Here is a 25,665-nt window from a genome sequence, read left to right as displayed (position 1 = left end):
AAGCTGTTGTTCTAGAAGAACGATTTGTCACTTTTTACAGGTACTTGCCTGTACTAAGAAGAACAACAGAATTGACCAAGGGAAATACCCAGACAAAACGTAATAAGGCAGAACAACACTGACCCCTGCTGTTCGCACAGTCAGGTACGACTGAGTGACAGGAGACAAAGACATCTTTATAAATACAGAATATACTGTCCTGAAGGTGAAATGTGCTGCTAAAAAAGCTTTACCAGTTATGATGTTGGATGTCATATAATGATAGTCTTTAGTACCAACTCAGAACACTAAAGCAGTATTAGTACCTCCTGTCAGAAATAAGGCCTTCCCACATCTGACAGAGAGACATGGGGAAGCATGCAGGTACAGGAAAGAGTACCAGACTAGAACGAACGGATCCATTGGAGATACTGAGCAATTCAGTGACGATATCAGCAGCAAACTAGTTCACATAACATACAATTAAAACAGACTGATGGCCGTGTATACAAATCCAAGCCAAACCTTTCCCACACCTTTTATTACTGGAAAAAAAATTTGTGTAACTCTCTATATAGTAATTTTCTATGATGTTATAAGATAAAAACATGCACACACAATTTGAATATTCCCAGCTATTTCTGAGTTTTCCATGACTGTGGACACTAGAGACAGCATGTACAGTACAGTTTGGAGTCTGGTGATTAAAAGGTTCATTAATATATCATCCTCTGACTTCATGAGGGGGAAGTGATATCACAGACTGTGAATACTGAGCCATCCATCCTCATTAGAGCTAAAGAAACACACATATCTCTAACTCCTCAACATCAAACTGTTTCCTGAGCTGCTTGTCTCTCCTCTGTTTGAGCTCAGTAAGCAGACAGCAAGTCTGCCTTAATTAATAAAGTCTGTTTCTGTGCTTGTTAGGCGTTTTGAGCATTTTATCTCATTAAGGCTTTTTTTTGAAGCTTTCCAGTTCTGATGTGTAAAGAGAAAGTTGTCGAATGCTTTTGCGAGCTAAATTAGAATGGAGACAGCAGTGTGGGGCTTAAAGGGGAAGACTTGGAATCAAAGCAAGCTATTAAACTTTCTAAATGCGTTTTGCTAAGGATTTATGTTGGGGTTATTGGTGACTTGGAGTGAGTGAGCGTTGCATTACCTTTCGTGGCCCCTGCAGCTCCAAGGTGGTATATGGCTGCAAGGATGAGCCACAGAGCTTTCTGTTCATCAGAAGAGATGCCCAACACCTTCATAGCTGCCTGCAGTTTAGTGAACTGCTGTGATGCCTTTTGCTTGTCCTCAGACTGTGTATACACACACACAAAAAAAAAAATATTAGATGGAAATTTTAATAAAATAAAATAAAATAAAATAAAATAAAAACTAACCTTAGTTTGAGGCACAATCCCAAAAGCACTGTTCTCTGCAAAGTGGTTAAAATGCAACTCCGTTCTGCAGGAAAATTGAAATACAATCATGTTATTAAATTATACAGTTATTTTACAGATTTCTTCAATCATGCACGCTTTCTGGGAGCAGAAAAGTTGGGGTCAAACAAAATAGCTGGAAAATTCACATGCATACAATTATCGTGAGATTACCTAAGTGTGCTGTCAGCTCCAGCCATCATGTAATAAAAAACATTAAAAGTGGACTCAGTCTCTGGTCGTTTTACCACTCTCAGCTTTTCCAGCAGCATGGTCTACATATAAAAGAAAGAGACTGATAAATCTTAGTAAAATTATCAAAACATTACAAATGAACAGAACAAACAAATGTTTAAATAATCACAAAAAGTTTATTCTATTCTTTGCCCATTTTAAAAGGGTATTTTTAAAGGACTGTACTATAAAATGATTAAATTAGTACAGCTATTAAGATAACATTTATATCATTCATTATTATTATTTATTGAATGAAACATTTTATTAAAAGGGCATTAAAGGTAGCAGGGTGGGTGTATAGATGAAGGATTGCCATTTAACTACAAGTCTTAAAATTAGTACAATGTGCATTTTATAAGTTAGATATGACCCAGTACTATATGGACAGACCTGTATGGAGGCTGAGGCCACCTGACCAGCCTGGTCAAAATCCAGTGAGACGATTTGGGAGAAGCGACTTGCGTTATTGTTCATGGAGGTGGCACTGTTTCCAAAGGCCTCTAAGATTGTGTAGACCGCTTGCCATTTCTCAGCTGGAGGAGACACACATTAATATTTAACTATAGGACTCACTCTTTAACACTGACCGCACTAGAAGACAGATCCTGCATACAGAGTCGAGCATACGGAGATAACATCAAGGCCTCTTTAATGGTATAGTTGATGAGCACTGTAGTCTTCATTAGGTCATTATTGACCAAGCAGGGGTTGAGCAGGCCTTGATGACGGCTAATTATCAGAGTGCTTTAGTGGGCATCATTAGCACAGCCCTCATCTGTCACCCTCTTCCCAGCGCTCACACTCTCACCACGCTACACAAGCGCATTTCCAGTGACCACATGACACTCTTCCATTCACCCTTTACCACAAGCTGTTCAAGCTTTTCAAGCACATGGTGAGGTACTATGCAGCTAAAAATGGGAATGCATAATGACCATATTATATTGGCCAATATTAGCTTGGTTACAAAAGAACAAAAAAAAAAAAAGCATCTCTATTATTAAATTCTAATGTTTTACACTGTATTGCACTTTTTTACAAATGTATGAAAATTTCAGATCTGATCTTAAATTACCTTAAAGAGCTATTTCTACATGATTTAACCCAAATACATTAGTTTTGTTGATATAAATTAATGTATTTCGGTTCAGTGATATTAAATAATATTTCTGACTTGAATGAAACCAGTTCATTTAGATGTTACCATTTTAGGTTACCATTTTAGTATAACTGAAATAAAATCAAACACATTTATGTTAATAAAGTTTGCAAGTACTGATTTTAAATATTCTAAGCAATCAACATTTGCCAAAAACTTGGTGCATCCCTAGAATCCCATTTATAATGCTAGGAGATTGTTATGGCTCTTGTTTCTGTACCAGTGAAGATCTTTCCAGTGCTGCCAGCGATGGACACCAGGTACTGGACTAAATGCTGGCAGTTTGTGGTCTTGCCACTGCCGCTCTTTCCCAGCAGCACGATGGACTGGTCCTGTCGTGTTGTCAAAAGGTTTCGGTAGGCGGATTGGGATACTGCATATATATGAGGGGCGGTGTCTTCTCGTCGACAGCCTTTGAACATGTGCATCACCTGAAACGACAGAGAGAAAAAACAAACTTCTAACACACTGACAAACAGGGCTTGAAAACGAAAAAAAAAATTAATCGGTTCACTCCGAGCAGAATCGATATTATAACATAATATAAGTTCCTGTGTTCCTCTGTATTAATATCGTTCCCAAACTGATTCGGGTAGAAGAGATAACAGTTTAAGGGATACTCCACCCCAAAATGAAAATTTTGGGATGCTCTGTTTTCGTTCAAATCAAAGCGTAAATACACATAGAAAACGTGTCGCGGCTTAAATGGAACAATAAAATAACGTTATTAACCATTTAATGGCCATTTAACATTTTTAATTCTGTTCGGAACTACTGTATAAATTTGATTTGATTTCTGTTTCTAGTTCTGTTCCTGTCAAAATTTTGTTCGTTTTCGTTTTTTGAACCGGTTCAGAGCCCTGCTGACAAAAACATATTAATTTTCTTTCTTTGAACATGTGCATCACCTGAAACGACAGAGAGAAAAAATAAACTTCTAACACACTGACAAACACATTAATTTTTTTTATGCCTCTTGCCCAAGAAACAGAAGCTTAATGAAGATCATTGTTTGGAAGAAACTAAATACTCAAAATAATAATCTAATAATCTTAATGTATTACAGAGTGTTTATTTTCTGTACAACAGAAAAGTCAATAATGGAAACCTTAAAGCCTCAAATGTAAACCCATAAACATTAATTTTCCAATGAAGGGAAAATCAATAGCTGTTAATTTGAAAAGAAAGTTAGCATAAACCATCTTTCCAGCACAAGTGCAACAGCATTTTCACATATATCATAGTTTCAGCTTTAGAATGCAGAAAACGCTCATCACGGCACATAATCAGCTTGATCCATAATGCAAAATCACTTAATTAGGACCAGTGACCGAAATAAATTCTCTTCTGGATTGTAATTACATTTTATGGGTAGTAATTTATCTTGCATGAAAACCAATAAAGCTCATTAGCGGCTTTCAGTTGCCCATTTCCTATTGCGTTTAACTGACGAAGAGACAGTTGTAGAAAACACTGTACTCATAATGCATTGCTGCCACAGTAAGTAGCTTAATCTATAAATCGCACACTGTCAGAGTATAATATGCATTTCATGAACTAGGATGTTATACGAGTATTTGGATACTACATAGTAAAGGAGGAAGCATATTTGGATGCAAGGAGTGTAAAAGAAAATAAGGGCTCTCACCTTCTCTGAATACATGGAGGGGGCGCTGGTAGGGTTGATGATCACCATGTTGGGCCCTGCATATGTGTGGATGTGATTTCCTCCATAGCGCTGGCGCAAAGAATGCATTACACTGGACTCATTCAGGTAGAGAAGAGCTGCCAAGTCCTCACAGCGGTCAAATGACGGGGGGTTCGCCTGGATTGGAGGATGTTAAAAAAATGTTAAAGGTCAAAGAATGCAAGAAATCTGACTAGTGATTAATGGAAAGGGTTACAAAAAAACTTAATATGATAAAAAAAAAAAAAAAAACGAGTATGAGGTTTTAAATTGATGCGATTTAGCCATAATAGTCTCAAGACTTCATGCCAAGTCTTTAAAGCAATTTAAAACTTGTCAAGCTCAACTCTGGATCCAGTTTAGCAATTCCCTCATTGAACAGATGGTTCAAAAACTTGATTTGAGGTCAGCCTTGACATTATGGAAATCATCAGCTCAGAGCTGTCCTTCACCAGGAGGTACAACTGTGCCAGGCAGGAAGTGAGCTGATAATATCGCCTAGCATATGCCTCATCATGGCCTAATACCGAAAATTCTATTAGAAACAATTTTATTAGACTTCTCAGTGTGTCTATATAAGTCAATCTGTCGGTTGTAAAAAATTAGGCCATATCCCACCTGTTTCTCTGTGACCCATATCCTGGCATCATTTTCTCTCACCCTGTGCACGTTACCCAGGGCCCACCTGTGCATGTCTAACCCTCACTTGGCTCTGGATTCAGGCCAGATAGTAGAAGAGTTCTGCAAATAACCCTGTGCATGAGCCCTGCTGAGCTGAAGACTCATTAAAATACACACAGCTACTCTGCTGTTGATTCCACAGCCCCACAATGAAAGGAATCATTGCTTTCTGTTGTGATCGTGTAATCTGAACTGAAGGTGATGAAATGAGATGAGATGGGATTGTGTACTGCATTTTTTTCTATTTCATTTGCTGGCTGCACTCAAAAACCAGCACAGCACGACTAGAGTAAACCTCATCATGAACAAAATGACTCTTATTTAGGACGTTTCTTCTAATGTATCACACAAAAGCACTCACAAACGTGTCTAGTATAAATCAGTCTGACAAATCATTCACTAAATCTCAGTTAGAATCTTTAACGCACTGAATCAAGTGATATTCGACTTTAAATGAAGCAAGAACTGTCTGTATACCTAAGGGAATAGTTCACCCAAAAATGAAAATTCTGTCAATAATTACTCAATCTTGCGTCGTTCCAAACCCTTAAGACATTTGTTTATCTTCAGAACACAAATTAAGATATTTTTGATGAAATCCGAGAGCTTTCTGACCCTGCATAGACAGCAATGTAACTGAGATGTTCAGAAAGGTAGTAAAGACATTGTTAACATCAGTGGTTCAACCTTAATTTTATGAAGCTAAGAGAATATATTTTGTGCACAAAGAAAACAAAAATTACGACTTTAACAATTTCTTCTCTTCCGTGTCAGTTGAAATTATAGTTAAACTACTGATGTCACATGGACTATTTTAACGATGTACTGTACTTACTACCTTTCTGGCCCTTGAACATCTCAGTTACATTGCTGTCCATGCAGGGTCAGAAAGCTCTCGGATTTCATCAAAAATACCTTAATTTGTGTTCCGAATATGAATGAAGGCGTTATGGATTTGGAACGACATGAGGGTGAATAATTGATGACAGAATTTTCATTTTTGGGTGAACTATCCCTTTAAGGTTTGCTATATTAAATGGTTGTTTATATAGCAACATTTAGTTAAAGATAAAAATTCTATTTTCAATTTAATAAAACTATTAAAGTATTAAAGTCACATTAAAATGGAAAACAAATTCTGGTTCTGTCCTTTGACTCTTAATTGGATTTCGAGATGTGGGCATTGCACTGAAAAACATAGAGGCATATAAACACAAGATTGCAGGGGAAAGCTTTAAGAGAACTAAATTAATGCAGAAGTCCTGCATGTCACCAGAGGGTTCAGTTGTGACGATTAAACATTCTGAGGTCAAAAAGTTTCTTAAAATTAGACATACATAGATTGTTAAAAACATTATCTGTAACATGAATAAAGAAAATAGAATTTTTCATTTTGACTATGAATAAATTCTCTTATTTGTGCATACTGAAACGCACATAATCAGCCTGGACAACTGACCTTCTCTATGTCATCCTCGTCCACGTCCAGTACTGTCCCATCATGCTCCAGTTTGATTTTCACTTTCCCCTCTGGTAGACTGCCAGTCTCGGTCTTCACCACAGTGGCTGTAAAGAACACCAGAGAACACTGTGAATATTTTTTATATCTGCTTGCACACAACATCAAACAAAATTAAAACAGACTTCTAAAATTCTAGTGCCATTAAAGTGCTCCTTATTGTAATAGTAATGAAACTCATATTAAGTTACAAATAGCATAAAATCAAAATCGGCCCATTTCCTTTCTTAATAAATGTCCCTTGTGTTGTGTGTGAAACATCAGTGCACACTATTCTAAGGAAGAAATTTTTTCCATAATCTTTCATCAAAATGCAATAAAGTTCCCAGCCTCTGAAATGACTTGCTCTTCCACTCTAGCTCAATATTCTATTTTCACACAGAAATATTTCAAATTATGGAAGTTAAAGGAGTAGAAAATGCCATTTCCTGTTTTCTTCAATTTAAAATAATACTCTGAGTTCATTTTGCATGGCTTTCATACTAACCCAGAGAGAATCCATCCTTGTGGACCAGCCACACTTTGTCCGAACCGTACCATGCTTGCTCTGCAGCTATCTGCTCCTCCGTTTTCACCTGTGAAGGACAGAAACATCAGTCAAACTCATTATTTATGGCTTTACACAGGCCTTTTGAACAGAAACATCACTGATACGCTTCAAATCCACTCCATGCATTCATTTGTCCACACTTATCAGAGAAAGACTGTTATCATTTAATGACACAAAAATGGTCTTTTTACCCTGATCTGAGACCTCTGCTGACAGAATAACAATTAAAGTACAAAGAGGTCCCAGATCAGTCCAAAAAAACATAGTTTCCCAGTGTCTACAGTAGGGGATGAGCATAAAATTCTTTGAGCTGTCATGCAAGATGGGAAGAGTTTAACGGCAGGTGTAAATGAAGCCACCTCTGGCGTCAAATGATGGACGGGGTCAGATTACAAGCCTGATGTTCTGGTTGTCTGGTCATGTCTAATTCCACTGCACTCATGCTTGACCTACACACGCTGGTCTGAACATGAACTCTGTGAACTGTTGTGAAGGGCTGACAGTGAGAGATAGTATATCAGTGATCCATTGACTGTGCTCCAGTTCACAAGCTTCTTTCCTCTGGTGTTTGGTTAGTATACGATGTTATTATTGTAGATAAACCGGTACACTCTACAAGTACAGTGGCACATGTGAAGGAAGGGTAGAAAACACTAAAGCACAGTTAATAACAATCCAATTACTAATTAAATGTTAGATGAGCCCAGATTGTCAGTTTTGCTATCTCTGAGTGTCTCTCTCAATCATGGCTCTGTGGCTGGGGTGTTGTCAATGAAATGGGATGTGAGCACAACACTCCACAACATAAAGGCAAGTTTGACACGACAGGTGAAGGGTGGGATAATGCAGGTGAACTACGGTGCACACAAAGCAGAAAGCAGACCTTAGGATGGGCGGCAGCGGCATGGTCTGCCTTTAGGATTGCCACGGGATCCTCCTCCACCTGTCCCTGTGAGACGGCAGGTCGGCATGAGGGGGCAAGAGCAGCATTAGACATCATAACACGTTATAACGTGCATCTCTCAAACACAGTCATTCATCAGTTTAATAACCTGCCTCAGCTCCACACACAGACCATCTAAAGCATCCTGTGAATAAAAAGGGTTATTGATCATGTGATATATCAGCGTAAGGCACTATGGTCACCCTTCGGAAAACAAACATTTAGCATTAAAAATTCCACATGGTGTATGTGACTATATTCAATTAAAGATTTAAACATCTCTGAACAGAACACGATTTGTGCTAACAATAGCATGGTTAACACAGAAAGGTGATACAAGGATATATAAAGACACTATGTTGGTGATATGAGATAATGCATAAATGACGTAATATTCAGAGCCTGGGGCATGAGGAGACAACAGGGATATTCATAAATCAAAGCCTTCACCAGTTAGAGAGAATATCCACTGCTATTCACTTATAAGCTGATCAGTGGGGCAGCAGAAGCAAATTCATTCTCACACTGAAGATTTCATGCAGTTACATCTAACCCTGAGTCACCATGCACTGCATCAACACTGGTTTAAAATGATCACTCATACACAATAAACAAGCAGGCAATCCTTCTATCAAAGATACTGTATGATATATAAATAAATCAAGTTCAGTTAGCTAAACCGACAACATATTTGTCTTAATAAAAATCGTAGAATATATTTTAGGTTGATAACACAAGCACAAAAGCATATATAGACAAGTATGAGGGTGGGGGTGGGTTAGAAAGAGGAACAGAGAGCTTACACTCCAACAGGCCACACGAGTGCACACTCCGACCAAGCCATGGAGGGGGGCATTGGGGGAAGAGCCGTCCCCAGAGGGGCCCTGTACCTGAGATGACGCAGAGGCACTGGCCACAGGTTCCAGCTAGACCAGCCAGCCAAACAAACAAACACACACACACAGACACTGACGAAAGAGAGAGAGAGGTAAAGATGAGACATGTATCCACAGATGAAAGGACAGCAGGCACATGGAGGTGAGATGGGCATGTCTGAACCAATGAAAAACTGTTTGCGAGATAATAAGGTTGTACGGCAGCACATATCAAAAGCTGAAAGTACATGTGATGGTGATATAGGAAGGACAAAAATGGACTATAAAAACAGATACATGGGGTTTAAGAGACTTTTCAAAAAAACAACTAAGCTCAGTACCCTGTTGAAAAAAAACAGCATATCCTGGTTAGGTATGTTTTGAAGCATGGCAGATGGTTTAAGCTGGTCCTTAGTTGGTCATGAGCTGGTTTAAGCTGGTCCTGACCTTGTTATGAGCTGGTCCTGGTTATGTGCACCTGGTCCAGGAGCTAGCTGCTTAGGACCACCTTAGGACCAGCACATGAGCAGCTTAAACCAGCTCATAACCAGCTGAGGACCAGCTTAAACCAGCTCAAACCAGCTGCCATGCTTCAAAACATACCTAACAGCATATTCAGTTTTTTTTTTAACAAGGTAGTTATCAGAGTAAAAGTCGCAGTTATTTCAAATAGGGGAAAACACCTATTTGTTGGTTTTGTAGCAGAGCAGCCCATAATACAGAATACAATACAAGCCCTATTCCAAAACCAAGTGAGCTGCCTTGTTTACTCTCTACATATGCATCTACGCTCTAAATACGAAGCCTCAAAAATTATTGAATTGAAACCCTCTGTGGTAATGGCCTCTTAAACACGACAAACAAATAACACGCACAAAAAAAACAGTACTGTAGCGTGGCATTACCATTTGTTGCTAAGCTAACGATATGCTACACTAACAAACAAACATAGCTTAAATAAAAAATTATTGAATGCTTTTCAAAATAAATGTTTGGTGTACACAGAGTTTCCCTCAAACTGGCTGCCATTTTGAAACTTTAGAGGAAAACCTACGCAAATAAATAAGTTGAGTTTGAGTTGAAGTTGAGTTGAGTTTTTGTCTTAGGCTAGCTTGTTTAAAACTTTCCCTCAATAGATTTATGGAACCTGCCATTACAGTGTCTAGGTAGGCAGGTTCACTATAGTTTGGAATAAAGCTATAACTTTCTTATAAAGAGACCGAATTCGTAACCATTTGATGCAAAGGCATTATATAGTTGCTCTGCTCACATTAATGTCCTTAATATCCCTTGTCCTTATTAACAATGAAGTGTATTAAACTCTTTCCCCATGAGTATTCACTCAGCGTAAGTGCTATCAAGCTTTAAAGTGCTTTATTTATAGGTCTACAGCCAGTGCAGTCAGAGCCATGTAAAACAGTAGAGATAAAGCACATTTGTGACCCTGGAACACAAAACCAGTCTAAATTGTCAATTTTTCAAAATTGAGATTTATACATCATCTGAAAGCTGAATAAATAAGCTTTCCATTGATGTATGAACAATATTTGGTCGAGATACAACTATTTAAAAATCTGGAATTTGAGGATGCCAAAAAAATCTAAATACTGAGATAATCGCCTTTAAAGTTGTCCAAATTAAGTTCTTAACAATGCATACTACTAATCAAAAATTAAGTTTTGATATATTTACAGTAGGAAATTTTCAAAAAATCTTCATGGAACATGATCTTTATTTTATATCCTAATGATTTTTGGCATAAAAAAAAAATAATTATGACCCATACAATGCATTTTTGGCTATTGCTACAAATATACCCCAGCGACTTAAGACCAGTCTTGTGGTCCAGGGTCACATTTTAGCATCAGAGAGTGAGTCAGTCAGATAAAAAAAGATGAGAAAGCATAAATGAAGACAAGAGGAAGAGGAGGAATAGATAGGCATTACAGGTGCAGCGAAGATCCTCTCCAGCCGTCTCTGTGCTTCTTCTGTGGGACTCATTTGAGGACTGTCCTATAGGTCAGACCACCAAGAAGAGGTGAGTCTAACTCAAACTATGCACATAGCTTTGTTATTGAGTAATGTTATGTAGTAGCCAACATTAATTTATTCAGAAGAATAAATTGTAAAAGCTCTACACAGAACTTGACTGAAAGCAAAGTCACAAGTGTTTATGTTAGCCATGCTACATTCCCTTCCTGCAGAGCTGAGCCGGCATATCATTTAACTGCTGCAGAGTGTGATCTTAATAAAAAACACACACACACACAAAAACACACACCTTTTTGAACAAGGTTGGTAGAGAGGGTTTAGAAATTGTCCCAGGAGAAGGTCTCCCTGGTTGACTTGGTGGCATACGTACGGCCGTCTTCACCTTCAAATATTAGGTCCAAACCACACACAAAGTCACAAATGTATTTTTAAGGGACTGAACACTGAAGTTGGTAACCATGCCACCAATTACAAATTAGTTTCTTCTGATCTGAAATACTAGAACCAAACCACTACAAATCAATCATCCAGCATTCACAACACTATGCTTTTTGCGACACAAAACCAGTATCCAATCCATAAAATCTATTGTCCATGATCTTACAAAAGTGTCCACACAGATGTATGTTGCTCCTAATCTTGTCTTATTAAAACTAGTAAATGGCTCTGTGGGTCTCTGAGGTGGCTTAGTTTACTAACGGTCTTCAACTCCACCATTAATTTGAAAGATCTGCACACTAAAGTTGGTTTTCCAGGAGCAACATTCAGGAACCACAAGTCGTGGGCTGATCTGGACTGTTTCACAAAAGCATCAAAAGCTTAAGTTAATTGTAGCTCCATTGGTGGCAATGGGTCTACAATGTACTGTACATAGGCTTACGATGCTTATGAGCCCTGTTAAAAACAAAAAAAACTAGAAAGGCAACTCAGAGAAGCCTAAGAGAAGGGATTGCCCGATTCCGAGAGGTACAAACACTTCTGAGAGCTACAAACCACTAGGGTAAATGCAAAGAAAATGTTTAGGAAAAAAGAAAATATAGACTACATAAAGACTATAAAGTGGTTCATCTTAGTACTAGTGGTACACGCCATTCACATTAGTGCACTCCTCACACAGTTAGGTGAAGTAAAGCAATCCATGCAGCCCAGTAAACAGTGCGATCAATACCTCTGGTTTCTTCATAGGCATCTGTTTATTGTTGGGAATGAACCCTGAGGGAGGGGCAAATGGATCTGTTTTGGGGGCTGGGGGGTTAAGGGTGTTGGTTTTCCCAGGAGCGGATGGAACAGAGGTAGCAGCTGATTTAGGAACAGCAGGTGTAGAACTGGGGAAAACAGGCAACGTTTTGGGATCTGAAATAGGAGCTGAAGGTGGAGAAACAATAGGAGCTGTTGGAACAAATCCAGCAGGAGTCACAGGAGAAGGTTTTGAAGCAGGAATAAAGCCTGCCGGAGGGGAAACAGTAGATGGTTTTAAGGTGGGGCAAAATCCTAATGGTTTCGATGTAGGAACAAATCCAGACGGAGGAGAGAGTGGGTTGGGTTTTGGGGTTGGGATGAATCCTGCTGGTGGTGAAACAGGAGACTTAGGAGTCGTCAATGTAGCAGCAGACACTGAAGTCTGTGGCTCTTGCTTTGGAGTCTGGGAGGCTTCTACTTTCGGCACAGTTTTATCTTGTGCTGGTCCAGAAATTTCTTTCTCTAGAGATTTCCCTTCAGGTTTCACATCCTCTTTTTCAAGCGGCTCATCCTTGCGGATGCGTGGACGAGGTTCCCTGGTCCTGCCTCGTGTCATTAAACTAGTCAGTCCAGCAGAGATATCATCTCTTTCCTCCTTCTTTATGGAATCATGTTTGAAGGAGAACACGGGCATCTTTACAACTTTTGGAACAGATGCTGGTTCTGGTTTCTGTGGTTCTAAAGATGGTTTAGGTGGTTCTGGGGACATGGCTGCAGGGGTTGTTGCTGTGTCTTCTTCATCAGGGACTACCCTCCTAACCACTCTGCGTACCACCTTTACCACCTTCTTATGGGACCCACCCTGCAAGTCCTCTGTGAGCTCTGGTTGACTAGCACTAGCAGTAGTCTTAACATTGCCTTTGAGGGTACAATTCATTTTGCTTTCTCCATTCAGTAAAGGTTCAGGACTCAAGGGAGCTTGGGGAGGCTCAGGGCTTTTGAAGCGCTCCGGCATCTTTGGCACTTCAGAGAACTTTCTGGTTGCCATCTTGTCTCTGTTGGTTGAGGGGCTTTTGACTCGCCTGAATTGAGGTTGGGATTGGATCTCTGTGGGTGTGTCCTGAACAGGCTGAGGACTTTTGGCACGCAGCAGACCTCTGCCAGGTTCCAGGCTGGGCACCGACTGGGAGCGGCTACTCAGGCTGCCATCACTGTCAGACTACTCACCCAGCAGGTACGGTAGATGTAGAAAAGTCAGTGTGGAAAGATCATTGAAAAGAACTTTAAATGACGCAATTATACATCTCAAAACACTGTTGTTTTCAATTATTTCCTCAACCAGCACATCATGCAATGCTGTCTTCTTTATGTTGGTTCCTATGTACACATTCCTGCTTCATTTACCATTCTATGACTGGGGCCACACAGTAAAAATATCATAACTTTTTACGAAATGAAACCTATTCAGATGGCTGCCTTTCAATAGTAAATGCAGTATTTATTGTACCTTCTCACTAAAAGACAAAGCAAAACAAAATCATTTGGCTACAAAACACAATTAACTAGGTGAAAGGGAAGTACATTAAAATACTGGTTTCTGTTGAAATATTATACAGAAGTTTGTATGCATGAGAGAAGAGAGATAGCAGAGGAGGTAAATTATCGCATAAATACACTTCAGTGAATTTTGCACTTAAAATATGCATGGAGCACCTCTCCAAGCATGCAGTTGTACACTCAGACTGAAAGTACACCCCGTCTTGCTCCCTACCACGCTGTCTCTATCCAGTAAATTCTGTCAGTGGATTATGAGATATACCGTATAAACAATGTGTATCTGTCAGAAGGTTTTGCACATAGCTCACTGATGCTTTCATTTTTTAATCTCAATATATAACCCTGCTTTTTACCGAAATCTGTACTCTTTAAATTGTAATAAATGCCTATTATTACAAGAAAATGCAAATGATAGATTCAGGCTGTTGTCCAAAAAAATATACACTCTAAAGGTCATTGGACACAGTCTGAAATTTTTGTTTGAAATTTTCTCACGTTAAAAAATAAATACGACCTCACGTTGTGTCAATCATGTTTACACACTGCCTCCGAAACTTTCATCCGTCATAAAAAAAAAATTTGGATCAGGGTCAATTATCTGCGTTCTCACATGAAAAAGGATTCAGAAAGGATGACGAATACAAAAAAAAAAACAATTGCTCAGTGTTCAAGGACCTTAATACTTCAAATCATGCTGAGATACTGAGTCAGAACTTTGATTAAGGTGGTTTACTGAAATTTAGTAAGTTTGTTTATTTAGACTCTTGATTTAACCAAAAACCTCCCACTCAGACAAAGCACAGCTGGTGATGTGCAACAGCTGCACGTCAATCAACAGAACAACAAAGAATCGAACAAACCGTCTCTGTCTTCAAGCCAAGATAACACCATTTAGAGGCAAATTACCATGTAGCAGGTGTAAAAGTGAGAAATCAATTGTCCATATGCATTAAATAAAAGATGCTTTCATAAATCTACCAGGAAATAATTGGCTATTCTTAAATACTCATTCACAAAGTGGTATGCTGTTGAAGCAGCCACTGAAACAGGCTTTCTGTGACAACAATTCTGCATCCTGTGTCAAAACATGTGAACTTGGAGCTAACAGCATATTGTTCTGCAAATAATAACTGAAAATATCTAATTAGATATGTGTATCTAAGGACAAATAGACAGAGTGCTTTTCAATTTGCAATTCCTCTCTTCTCTGTGAGCAGTAATACTTCATTTGTTAGCATGCAGAACATCTGGGCACTTACATTGTCTTTTGAACTCTTGGAGATTGGATTGTTCTCTTCTTTGATCTATAAAGGTCCATGTAAAAAGGTCATTAGCATTTGATTTAGGACAATAAGTCTATGCTGAGGTTATTATGCAGATGTATCCAAGACATTTCATGCAAGGCATTTTTAAAGACCAAGGTACGCAGAAAAATATAAAATTTTGAAACCTAATAAGGCATCAATTTACAGTGCCATTTCTAATTATACATTTTAAGCAGTAGCATCAGTTTACGTCTAGCTTCAAGGCAGTGGCAGCTTTTCGAAATGTAATCAAAAAAGCTATGGCAGAAAGCTGGCGAACTACACTCTCCCATGACGTTGAATCACACTGGTCATATTCACACAGCGATTTGTGTTTTCCATCTGTCCAGAACACATACACACATGCCCTAACCAGAGGATGTTAGCAGCTGTGTGTTTATGAACCGTGCACACGGCCCCCCGGTGCATTGCTACAGATAGTTGTAAAAGTGAAAGCATTGATGCATTATCATGCACACCACCTAGCTGATGCCACAGTGCAGAAAGATGAGAATGGAGAATGGAACATCACTTTCCTTTTTCTCCCAGAAGGAAAAGCGTGATGAGAATGCCATGCTGGCAAAGCTGCTGTCATGGGCTGGGCCGGGGAAGGGTTTGATGAGGGAGGGAGGGCGGGATGAAAAGATGAGTGACAGATGAAGGGACCAGCAGACAAGGGGCTGGCACAATGGATGCTGGTCTTCACAGTTATGTTATGTGAGGTCACAAACTTCAGGTAAATAAGACCCACAATGCTGGACAAAATAGGAGGTTCTTGGCCCTGTTGGGTAGAAAGAAATGATTAAACAGTGGGATTTGCTCCAAGTTGCACATTAAGGGAATTTATTTCATCAAGACATTAAAAAGGATCCAAAAATCAAGCCAATTCTGAACTTGCTGACATACTCTAAATTAGAACAAAAGACATATGACAGACGTATGGGGGGGTCAAAGAGAGCTCATTGTACAGCTGCAGTCTGATTTCTATATAACGGAAGGCTTTTGAATTGAAATATTCCTATATATTAAGGAAAAACTAAATCTAAAATACAATAAAACACAAAACTGTATTGCGAGTCTACTGGCCTCCTTAACGAACATTACACCCAATATTAAAAGATCCTTAAAGGTCTGGTCACTCTCATTTTTCAAAACATTTACTTTTGTGTTCCACAAGTTGGAACGACATGAGTGTAAAGTTCCTTTAAAAAAGGACAACTGCCAGAGAGCTTGTGTTAGTAAACACAAATAGTTCCACCTCATTTTCACGCTACTACATTGTACAGCATCAGCTGCATGGATTATTCTGGGATCCCCCACGAGACCTGTCTGGGGTGGCTGCCATCCTCTCCTTTAACCCCGCATCTAGTTCCCCATCCCGAACTCCCCTAAAGCCCCTCACGCCACCACTGACCCTTCACCAGGCCTTCCAGCCAACAGACACACTGCAGCTATATAAAGTTACCCATGGCGTGCTTATCTATTAACAGAGCTCTGTCATACTGACAGCACAGACTTTTTATGAGTTACCACATGGGCATTAAGCAGCCCACATCACTGTAACAAAACCAGAAACAAACAGATAACTTGTTAACAAAAAGAAAAATAAAAAATATTAACATCAAATATGACCATAATTATATTGTGGTAAAAAGTAGAAACCAAGGGATTTACACTCTCTGAAATACTATATTCTAAAATATTCTAATAATAATAGCAATATTTCAATATGTAAAATCACAAAAATACTGCTAATGGTTAAATTTGTATATTTATCTGCTAGATAATGACTGCAACCCCAAAACAAAGCAAATGGCCCTCCTTTTCCTCCAATGGGAAGCAAATGCAACTGGATATACGTTTGTAGCTTGTGTGATTAATATTGTTAATAGGATAAAAGTATATCATTTGTTTATGTATAACAAGTCTACACACATAGCATATATAAGTGGTCAAAAACATAATAGAATTGAACAGCTTTCATTTAGGACACATGATTATACAGTAGCCAATTAGGCATTTATGGAGGTTAAAAGCAATTCAACCAATAAAATGAAATTCATTTCTTGAACCAAATTATAGTTTAACTGAGAAATTGAGAAGCGTATACCAAAACAAATCCAAGTCAGCAACAGCAATTTAGCTCAACAAAAGAGACAGCTGAAAGTTTATGGCCACATCAATAAAAGCTTCAGCAGACAGACTTCGAAGCATATGATCCAATGACTGTATACACAAAATAACCCCCTGACTTCATCTATCAAACACTCGACACTCGCTAAATAAAAAAAGATCTCAAAAGCATTTGAAAATAGCCACAAAAGTCCAAAAATGAGGTCCATTTGAAACAGAATTAAATAAACGATACACCTGAAATGGCACTACCTTTTTCCACAAGAGCAAACCAACTCAAACAAAAGCTTCTATTGAGCATGATGGCCTTCAGCACTTAACCTCAGAAATGCCAATCCAGTGCCCCATTCCAGTCTCAAAATACCATATTACACAGCACAATCCACAATCCAAAGACTACAGTATGTGAAAACTCTTAATTTAATTCACCTTTTCAAGTGAACCTGCAAAACTAACTAGATTTATCATTACCACCGGTTGATCCGGTCATTGCTCTTGGCGTGCCATCACATTCAAGCCTAAAAATAGGTGGCAGAGCAGGCCTGAGTCCAGACTGCAGCAGTACTTCAAGCCCACAGACTCCTCCACAGGTCTAGATCAACGTATCTTACGTCTGCCACCTTACCTGAGATCTTTTGCGCCAGCTCCAAACACTGAACGTCGTTCCCTACCAAGGTCAGAGTGCAGGTGAGTGCCAACCAAAGTGGTGAGACACGAATATGTGTGTGTTCGAGACAGAGACAGTCCTGAGAACCAGAAGACCCACGTCACATTAACCAGCAGCCCTAGTTCTGAGAGGTGCAAAGTGATAGGCTATTCCTGACTCTGCTCTGTCAGAGGAGGAGGAGGGAGACAGCTGTCGTGGTAGAGGGTCGGGAAGAGGCTAAAAATAAAACCCCAAGTACCACCACTGCAACACTCCTGCTTTCTCCCCACCCCCAAAAATGTAAGCCAGGCGATGGACAGATCCACAGTTGCTACTTCTGCTCAGCTGCTCCAGAGCAAACGTTGGTCCAGTGCAGACGTGCACATGTGCACAGGTTTCAAAGAACGCTATGAAGCTCTCAAACTTTGAACGACGGTGCAAACTTTGTTGTTGGGGGATGTGGAGCGTGCATTAAGGCGATGAGCGCTGGATAAGCGTTTTTCTGTTCTCGGAGAGATACAGAGGTGTAGGGTGGAGAGGGGAAATAGAGGAGAAAACCAGAAGCGCTGAGAGAGAAGGTTGAGGAAATGACGCAAGGCCTTTGGCACTTCCTACACAGAGTGAATTCAAAAGAGCAGAGCACAGTGGAAATAAACGCTGCCGTGGCTCACACCTAATGAACACGTATATCAGTGCGAGAGGCGAGCGGAGCACTAAAGACTCTACTAAGGACTCAGGTCGTTCCAAACCCCTGTGACTTTCTCTCTTCTGTGGAAACAAAAAAGGTGGATTTTTGAAGAATATCTTCCACTGTTTTACATATAAAGAGTGAATGGAGACAAAGGCTGTCAATCTTCAAAAAGAAGTCCATGAGACTTACAAGTTTGGGGTTAGCAATTAAATGCATGACACTAAAGACTTTTACATTGTTACCAAAAAATATATATTTTAAATAAATGCTAAACTTTGTTAAATCCTGAAAAGCAATGCATAATGGCTTCCACAAAATAATAAGCAGTACAACTGTTCGGAACACTGATAATAAGAAATGTAAATCAGCATATGATCATGTGACACTGGCTGCTGAAAATTCAGCTTTGCCATCACAGTAATAAATTACATTTTAAAATATATTCACATTAAAAAAAAAAAAACATTTCACAGTTTTACTGTTTTAATTGTATTTTTGATCAAATAAATATAGCCTTGGGGAGCATAAGAGACTTAATTTAAATTTTTTTAAAAAAACATCTTACTGATCCCAAACTTCTGAATGGTTTAGTATATCTTTATGTCTATCTTCAAAGACTTCTGAAGATATAGCTGAGTGTAAGGAACAGACCAAAATCTTCTTCCATCCTGCTGAATTTTTATACGATTTTGAATCATAAAACGGGTTCATATGACGTATCTAATGCAGCATGACTAATACCGCACATGTCGCATGGATTTTATGGTGTTTTGTAATATTCTGGAGCTTGACAGCCATAGTCCCCATTCAGAAACAATATTATGAAAATAATCCTAAATAAATCCTATAATAATAATCATCATCACCTTTGGTGTTACACAGAAGAATGGTTTGCAAGTTTTTAATGACATCAGGGCAAGTAAATGAATTCTCATTTTTTTGGAGTGTTAAAAGATTTATTTATACTGAATCCTAAAGTGCATTGAATAAAGCTTTATTAACACTGTCAGTTATTGTTCTTATATTCTTTGCATCTGCATTTATCAAAGTATGATAAGCATATAAAGACCTTTCTTCCTTAATCAACAAGAAACTGCAGTGCACAGCCGAGCTCAGACTGTTCTACATTGTCCATGGTCTTAGCCAGGAATCACTGCCAAAATCAATCACTTCCTCTATGGAGAGAGTAGGGGAAGTGCCTTTTCATGGCTGTAACACCGTAGCCTGCCACCAGGAGGCGAAACTTCCTGTTTCAATCCTCCATGTATGGACATTCACTCTTACGAGCACAAGAGGGCACTGTAGCCCTTCTTAAAAGTGGCCTGAAGCCATCAGTGGTCAACACACCCTGTCAAGGGAGGCTGATTGTTTTCACCTCTTTCACTTGTGTACTTTTCACTCCCACTATCATTTTTCAGGTAGTGCAGATAATAGCCTGGGGATTCGGTGTTGTTCCTCGCATACAGAAATGGCCCCGCAGGAGGTAGAGGTGGTAATAGTACAGGCTCTGCAGATGGTGCTGGTACAGGCCTGTGGCGGCTCGGGGTGTGGTGCCAGGAGTCTATGCTACAGCACGTCCTGAAGAGGACACAGCGCACCCACACGTGTCTGTGTGGATTAAAAGCCCACTATGGCGGCCTGCAGTGCTGTGTGGGAGATCACGATGAGGGGGAGGGAGAAACAGACAGGGGTTGGTGCACAGGCTGAAGCAGAGCTGACACTGCAGTCGGATCTGAGAGAAAAACGGCATTCGGATTGGTCAGGAATGTGAGCTATGAAGCTGTCAGATGGGGATAATGAGGAAAGCATTGCCAGGAACAAACCAGAACACTCTCACCTCTGCCCAACACATCACACACTCTGTCAGCAAGTGCAGGACAGTGACATGTCAGCTTGCACTCTGATGCCTGTACAACACTAACCTTGACTATTTCGCAGCCTGTCCAAACCCGAGATTCGGTAGTACAATATTATCCTTGTAATGCAGGACCAAAACTACTGAGATTTTTTCAATGTAAAAAGATATTGTTGAAGTGCTGAAATGCATTTTTATTTATCATCAAGGTATATATTGCCTATTCTATGTATGGTATATTAAATATGAAAAAGAAATTCCACAATAAATATTAGCATAACTTTTCAACATTGATAATAATAAGAAATGTTTCTTGAGCACCAAATAAGTATTAGATTTCTGAAAGATCATGTGACATTGAAAAGTGGAGTAATGGCTGAAAATCAGCTTTGCCTTCACAGGAATAAATTGCATGAGATAATATTATTCATGAGCATAAAAGAAAGACATCTGAAACTTTAAACAATAGCAAATATATAGTAGTTATAACTCTTAATCGTTTACAATGAAGCACAGGAAGTTATGTTTCCTATAAGGCCCTCTTCTGATAACACTGAAAAGAACCTAGATTGGAATGCAACACTTTGATTCGTGCAATGCAAAAAATGTAGACAAATTTGTAGTATTAAAAAAAAAAATTAAAAAAAGGGAGTCTGACATGTAGATTTTAGATACTCTGATTACAGTTTATTCATCATTTCCAGAATTTTTTTTATCAACGTTACTGATTAAGACAGATTAGCAGTCGACTGATTTTTTAGATGCCGATACCAATTATTACAGATCAAGTAGACCGATAACAGATATTTTGAACTGATATTAAAAAATTAAGAATAATAAGGGCTTTGACAAAAACTCTTAGAATGCTTTTTAATTATTTTATTGGCAAACTGGTTTTGAAAATTACCGATACTGACAACCATAAAAATGCTTAATATTAGTCGACCCCTAGCTTAGATTTGTATTAATATTACTAATTCATGTTTTCTTTTAAACAAAGCATAACACAGTGTATGAGTAGCACCACAAATATCTGAGAAAAGTACTAATAAGGTAAATCATTTTTATAAAAGCTTGAAAGATGTTGAAAAAGTTCACATGTAAAAGACAGACATGTCATTTTACTCTTGAGACTTGACTCATGTCTTTAGGGGCACGAACTTGCTCTGATTTTTCTCTGAAGTGCCTATAATTCCACACTGGTCATTCCCAGGGCCCTGGAAACCCAGAGTGAATCCAGACCCAAGACCCGAGATCAGAGCCAGGATGGACTCTGGGGCATATAGCAGGTCTCAGTCCACCAATCAAGCAGACAAGACTGAATAAGACTCAGATAAGACATTTTTAAATGACATGCTTTATGGTAAATGCTTATGGCACATTATTTGCTACACAGCAAAAAAAAAAAAAAAAAAAAAAAAAAAAATCCACTAAAGCCCTGATAGATTCACATGACCAATAATTAATTTAAGGGGAAATTAATTTAAAAAGCTTTAGTACAGAGTGACATCTACTAGTCATGAGGAGCAATTTTACAGTATAATCTCACATAAGGCCCAGTGCAATTACAGTGCAACTTGTAAAAACCACAAAAGCGGGTTATGCTCACCACACACAGCTGCACACAAAATCTCCACCACACCCAGACAAATTCTCTATATCATAAATGCAAATCGTCTTCCTGTCTCCAGAAACAGAGATAAATGCATTAATCACAGCCCAGACTATACACAATCCCCTCAACGCATCAAAAAACACGTCCACATACACAAGCAAACTTTGATCATAGATAAAGCGGGACCCTAAATCAATGACGTGATGGTCAGTCCAGAGGGTGTGACAGTGTTTACACAGCTCAGCAGAGCTTGTCAAAGGCACTGACATCACCCTGAATCATGTATGAGCCGATTATAGCCACAAATATCTCTGTAAACCAAAATCAGCAGAACCCCTGCGTGGGCACACCGCAGTGATAGGTTATTCAGTGGGCGAAAAAAGGTAGACTAAAAGGGAAAATTTAGCTAAAAATGATGAATAACGGATGAGGAGAAAGTACCTGCCACAGCAACGGTCCATGAAGAGAGAAGAAAGGCTGCATGTACAGAAGATGAGGGCATCTGAGAGATGGAAAACACATACTGAAAGAAGCATTGCCAACATTGGCCTCATTTTCCCCAATCATTACTGCTAGACATCCTCATTAGCAAACGAATCCTAGAGGAAGTGACCTCAAGACTGGGTGGCCACTGGCAAGGTCTTCTCTTTAGTGGTTCCAGCAACTGCAAACTGAAATTTGAGCGCAGATGGGAGAAAAACAATAAAGCTGGCATTCACAAAGCACAGATATCTTGTATAATCCTTATGATCTTATCCTTAGTTGTCGTTTGACAACTGACCAACGTGAACCATTTGTCATCTAAACACAGTGATCTTTTCCTGTAAACTTCATTTAAAGATATTGAGTATTTTCCTTTCCTTATATCATTACGAAACAAAAACGTCAAAATAAAACAAGTATAAGTGACAATGAAGAGGTAAACATGAGCCACAGTATTGACTTCCTCTTTCTGCCTCTCCCTTCTTAAACATGGAAAATGGCCAGATTTCTACATATCCATGAGAAATTTATAAGGAAACTGTTCGATGAGTGTTAACGGGTTAACCACACCTCATTGAGCCAGTCATATCTTGGCTCTGCTCAAGGGTACTGGCTGGCACATCTGGGTCACTGTTACACACAGACAGACCCTCCTCCTCCATCACAGGATGTGATTCAACATCTTGGATTCCTTAAGATATACACACACAAACAGATGAAATGCCATCCATTTATAAAAACCTGTCATCAGCTGCTATAAACAGCAGTTAATCATTCCCATTCATCTGATGTTGCTATCATTTTGGCATGAAATAAGACCGATAAGAGGAAATTATTATTTATAGAACAAACTTTAGATGTTAAAATATGTTCCCAAATTCATAAAACTCACAAAACAAAAAAACTGTGATGCTTGTACAATACAGTTGAAAATTCTAGGGTCAACAAGGTTTTCTTTTTAAATTAATAGCCTACTTTATTTAGCAAGGATACTTTAAATTGATGAAAAAGTGACAGTAAAGATTTCTTTTTTAACTTTATTTTCAAAGAATCCTTAAAAAAATGTAAGGTTACCACAAAAATATTAAGCAGCATATATCAAAGCACCATAAATATGAAGTGTTAATAATAATTTCCTGAGTACCAAATCAGCATATTAGAATGATTTCTGAAAGATCATGTGAAGCTAAAGACTGGAGATGATGCTGAAAATTCAGCTTTGCCATCCGGAATAATGACATTTTAAAATATATTAAGTTAACTGTTCTAATGTAATGCTTTTACACTCATTATGATCAAACAAAAGCAATCTTGGTTTAAAAATTACACAGTAGTGTATGAGATTTTTTGCTTAAAATGTATTAAATGTAAAGGCAGCTATGTACATTACCCACAAATTTATTCATAAAGAAAACCATTTATTAAAAAAAAAAAACATGCCAAATGACATAACTGACTTCTACATGTAACTGTAGTTAGTCAAAATATTTTTTTTAATCAAGTGTAACAACTATTAGAATCATGGTATATAAAGAGTATATAACATTTTCAATTCTATTCAATTTTATTTGTATAGTTCTTTTCGTTATAAATAGTTCCAACTAAATATAGTTGTCCTCTGTTATGGGTGCATCAAAGGAAGTGTGACTACAATATAACTAACTTCTAATATAGTTACAATACAACTAATTGTGTGTCTATGATGAGTGCCAGACTCCTTTCCTGTGCACTACATTAAACACAGGCTGTGTAAAGTGTGGATTTGGTGATAAAGAGCAGATCCGTGTAGGGATGCTTGACAGCAGCCATTAGAGCTGACAAGTATAAGACATTTAAAAACCACCATAAAGGTCAAGAAAACTCTGCCAAGACTGCCACAATTCATCTTGACCCATTTTACCATTCCGGTTTAACCAATTTAAACAGAACTGAGATGCGTTTAGATTTAGCTAACGCAGAGCATGGTTACCAAACCAGCACCAGAAGCGATTAGGCCTGCATGGCAAGCCTCTTTCTAGCCACAATCAGCAGTTGTTTAGCAGCCAGGCTAATTCTGTGAGTCTGTGCTAATCTTCATGGAATGCAGGGGAAATACGGCTGCATTTACACAACTTAAGGAATTTAGCTGGTCCTTCACCCCTGCGCCAGGTCGAAGGTCAGGAATGATTTTAACGGCCATGAGCGCATCAGGGTCCAATCAAAGGTTATGCAGAGCGTGGGTGGGTTCTGCCTGTAATGGATTCAGTTGAGTATCAGACACTGTATCAAACTGACAGCCCATTGGATGGAAACATATTGAACTTGTGATATTACATAAACGCCTCTGAACCAGCGGTTCCCCATGAAGCATGCCAGCACATGTGAATTCCAGTTCAAGAGCGCTCGTTGGACTCAGGAAACATTCGCTTGGAAAAAGTTCTTCTGTTCTAGGAAAGAATCTTCCCGATGTTTTGAATAACAAAGGATAATTGTATCACAGTGTTTATACGGATCATTGTCGAAAGAGCACATCCACTAGTCTGATTGTTTGTGGAGGAGCTTTTGCTCAGAATGTGCCCTCAGATGAATAAAGAGTATTTGAACTGTTTTGGCTCGACTTAAAATGTCAGGCTGCTGAACTGGCACTGGGTCCAAAATGACAACACTGTTTTTTTGAAGCCAGGGACACTTTCGCTCTGAAGCTAAAACCACACCACAGTGCCCTGTGCCTGGAGCCCATTGCATTCTGGGACAACTCAGCTACACATAGCTGTGGTTACAGTAATAGAGTGAGACACAGCAGAGCTGTACACTTGAGGTCTCCCAGCTAGAAACACATATTATTCAAATATTTTTTTATTATACAACAATCTCAGCCACACAAACATACACAACATTCTTCTTAAATTACATATTTCACACCAAAACACATAACTACAAACAACAAACACATGCACACCCCTTGATGAAATAGTATCCCATAAGGATTCAACATAAGATAAAAAGGGCTGCTAGACCCTGTACAACTTTCCAGAGGTGCTCAAGTTTAAGATAAGACATCACCTCTACTACCCAGTGTTTGTGAGAAGGCGGCCTTGCCTTTTTTCAACTGAGAAGAATCAGGCACCTAGCCAATAATGAGGAAAAGGTGATGATTTCCACCTTTTAATC

The 25,665-nt window shown here is 38.8% G+C and overlaps 1 protein-coding gene across 9 annotated transcripts in view; it reads right to left on the bottom strand.

Annotated features, from left to right (window-relative positions):
* The window catches only part of LOC109103565 (unconventional myosin-XVIIIa-like), a 102,217-nt gene that overhangs the window by 53,673 nt on the left and 22,879 nt on the right, over positions 1-25,665 (bottom strand). For 3 of the 9 annotated variants that reach the window (XM_042739532.1, XM_042739534.1, XM_042739535.1), the window contains exons 3-10: positions 7,180-7,267; positions 6,633-6,739; positions 4,454-4,630; positions 3,026-3,236; positions 2,037-2,179; positions 1,584-1,684; positions 1,371-1,434; positions 1,142-1,286 (exon numbers count right to left, since the gene is read on the bottom strand). In XM_042739532.1, coding sequence (XP_042595466.1) covers positions 1,142-1,286; positions 1,371-1,434; positions 1,584-1,684; positions 2,037-2,179; positions 3,026-3,236; positions 4,454-4,630; positions 6,633-6,739; positions 7,180-7,267 — 1,036 coding nt within the window. Of the gene's footprint in view, positions 1-1,141; positions 1,287-1,370; positions 1,435-1,583; positions 1,685-2,036; positions 2,180-3,025; positions 3,237-4,453; positions 4,631-6,632; positions 6,740-7,179; positions 7,268-8,125; positions 8,192-8,988; positions 9,112-11,007; positions 11,074-11,341; positions 11,435-12,220; positions 13,451-15,047; positions 15,093-15,628; positions 15,874-17,850; positions 18,747-25,665 lie in introns of those variants that run through there. The other 6 variants (XM_042739526.1, XM_042739528.1, XM_042739527.1 and 3 more) reach the window with 5 other exon arrangements.

Source organism: Cyprinus carpio, chromosome B15 (assembly GCF_018340385.1).
Source record: "Cyprinus carpio isolate SPL01 chromosome B15, ASM1834038v1, whole genome shotgun sequence".
Classification (NCBI taxonomy): domain Eukaryota; kingdom Metazoa; phylum Chordata; class Actinopteri; order Cypriniformes; family Cyprinidae; genus Cyprinus; species Cyprinus carpio.
This window is presented reverse-complemented; position numbering and strand designations above follow the sequence as displayed.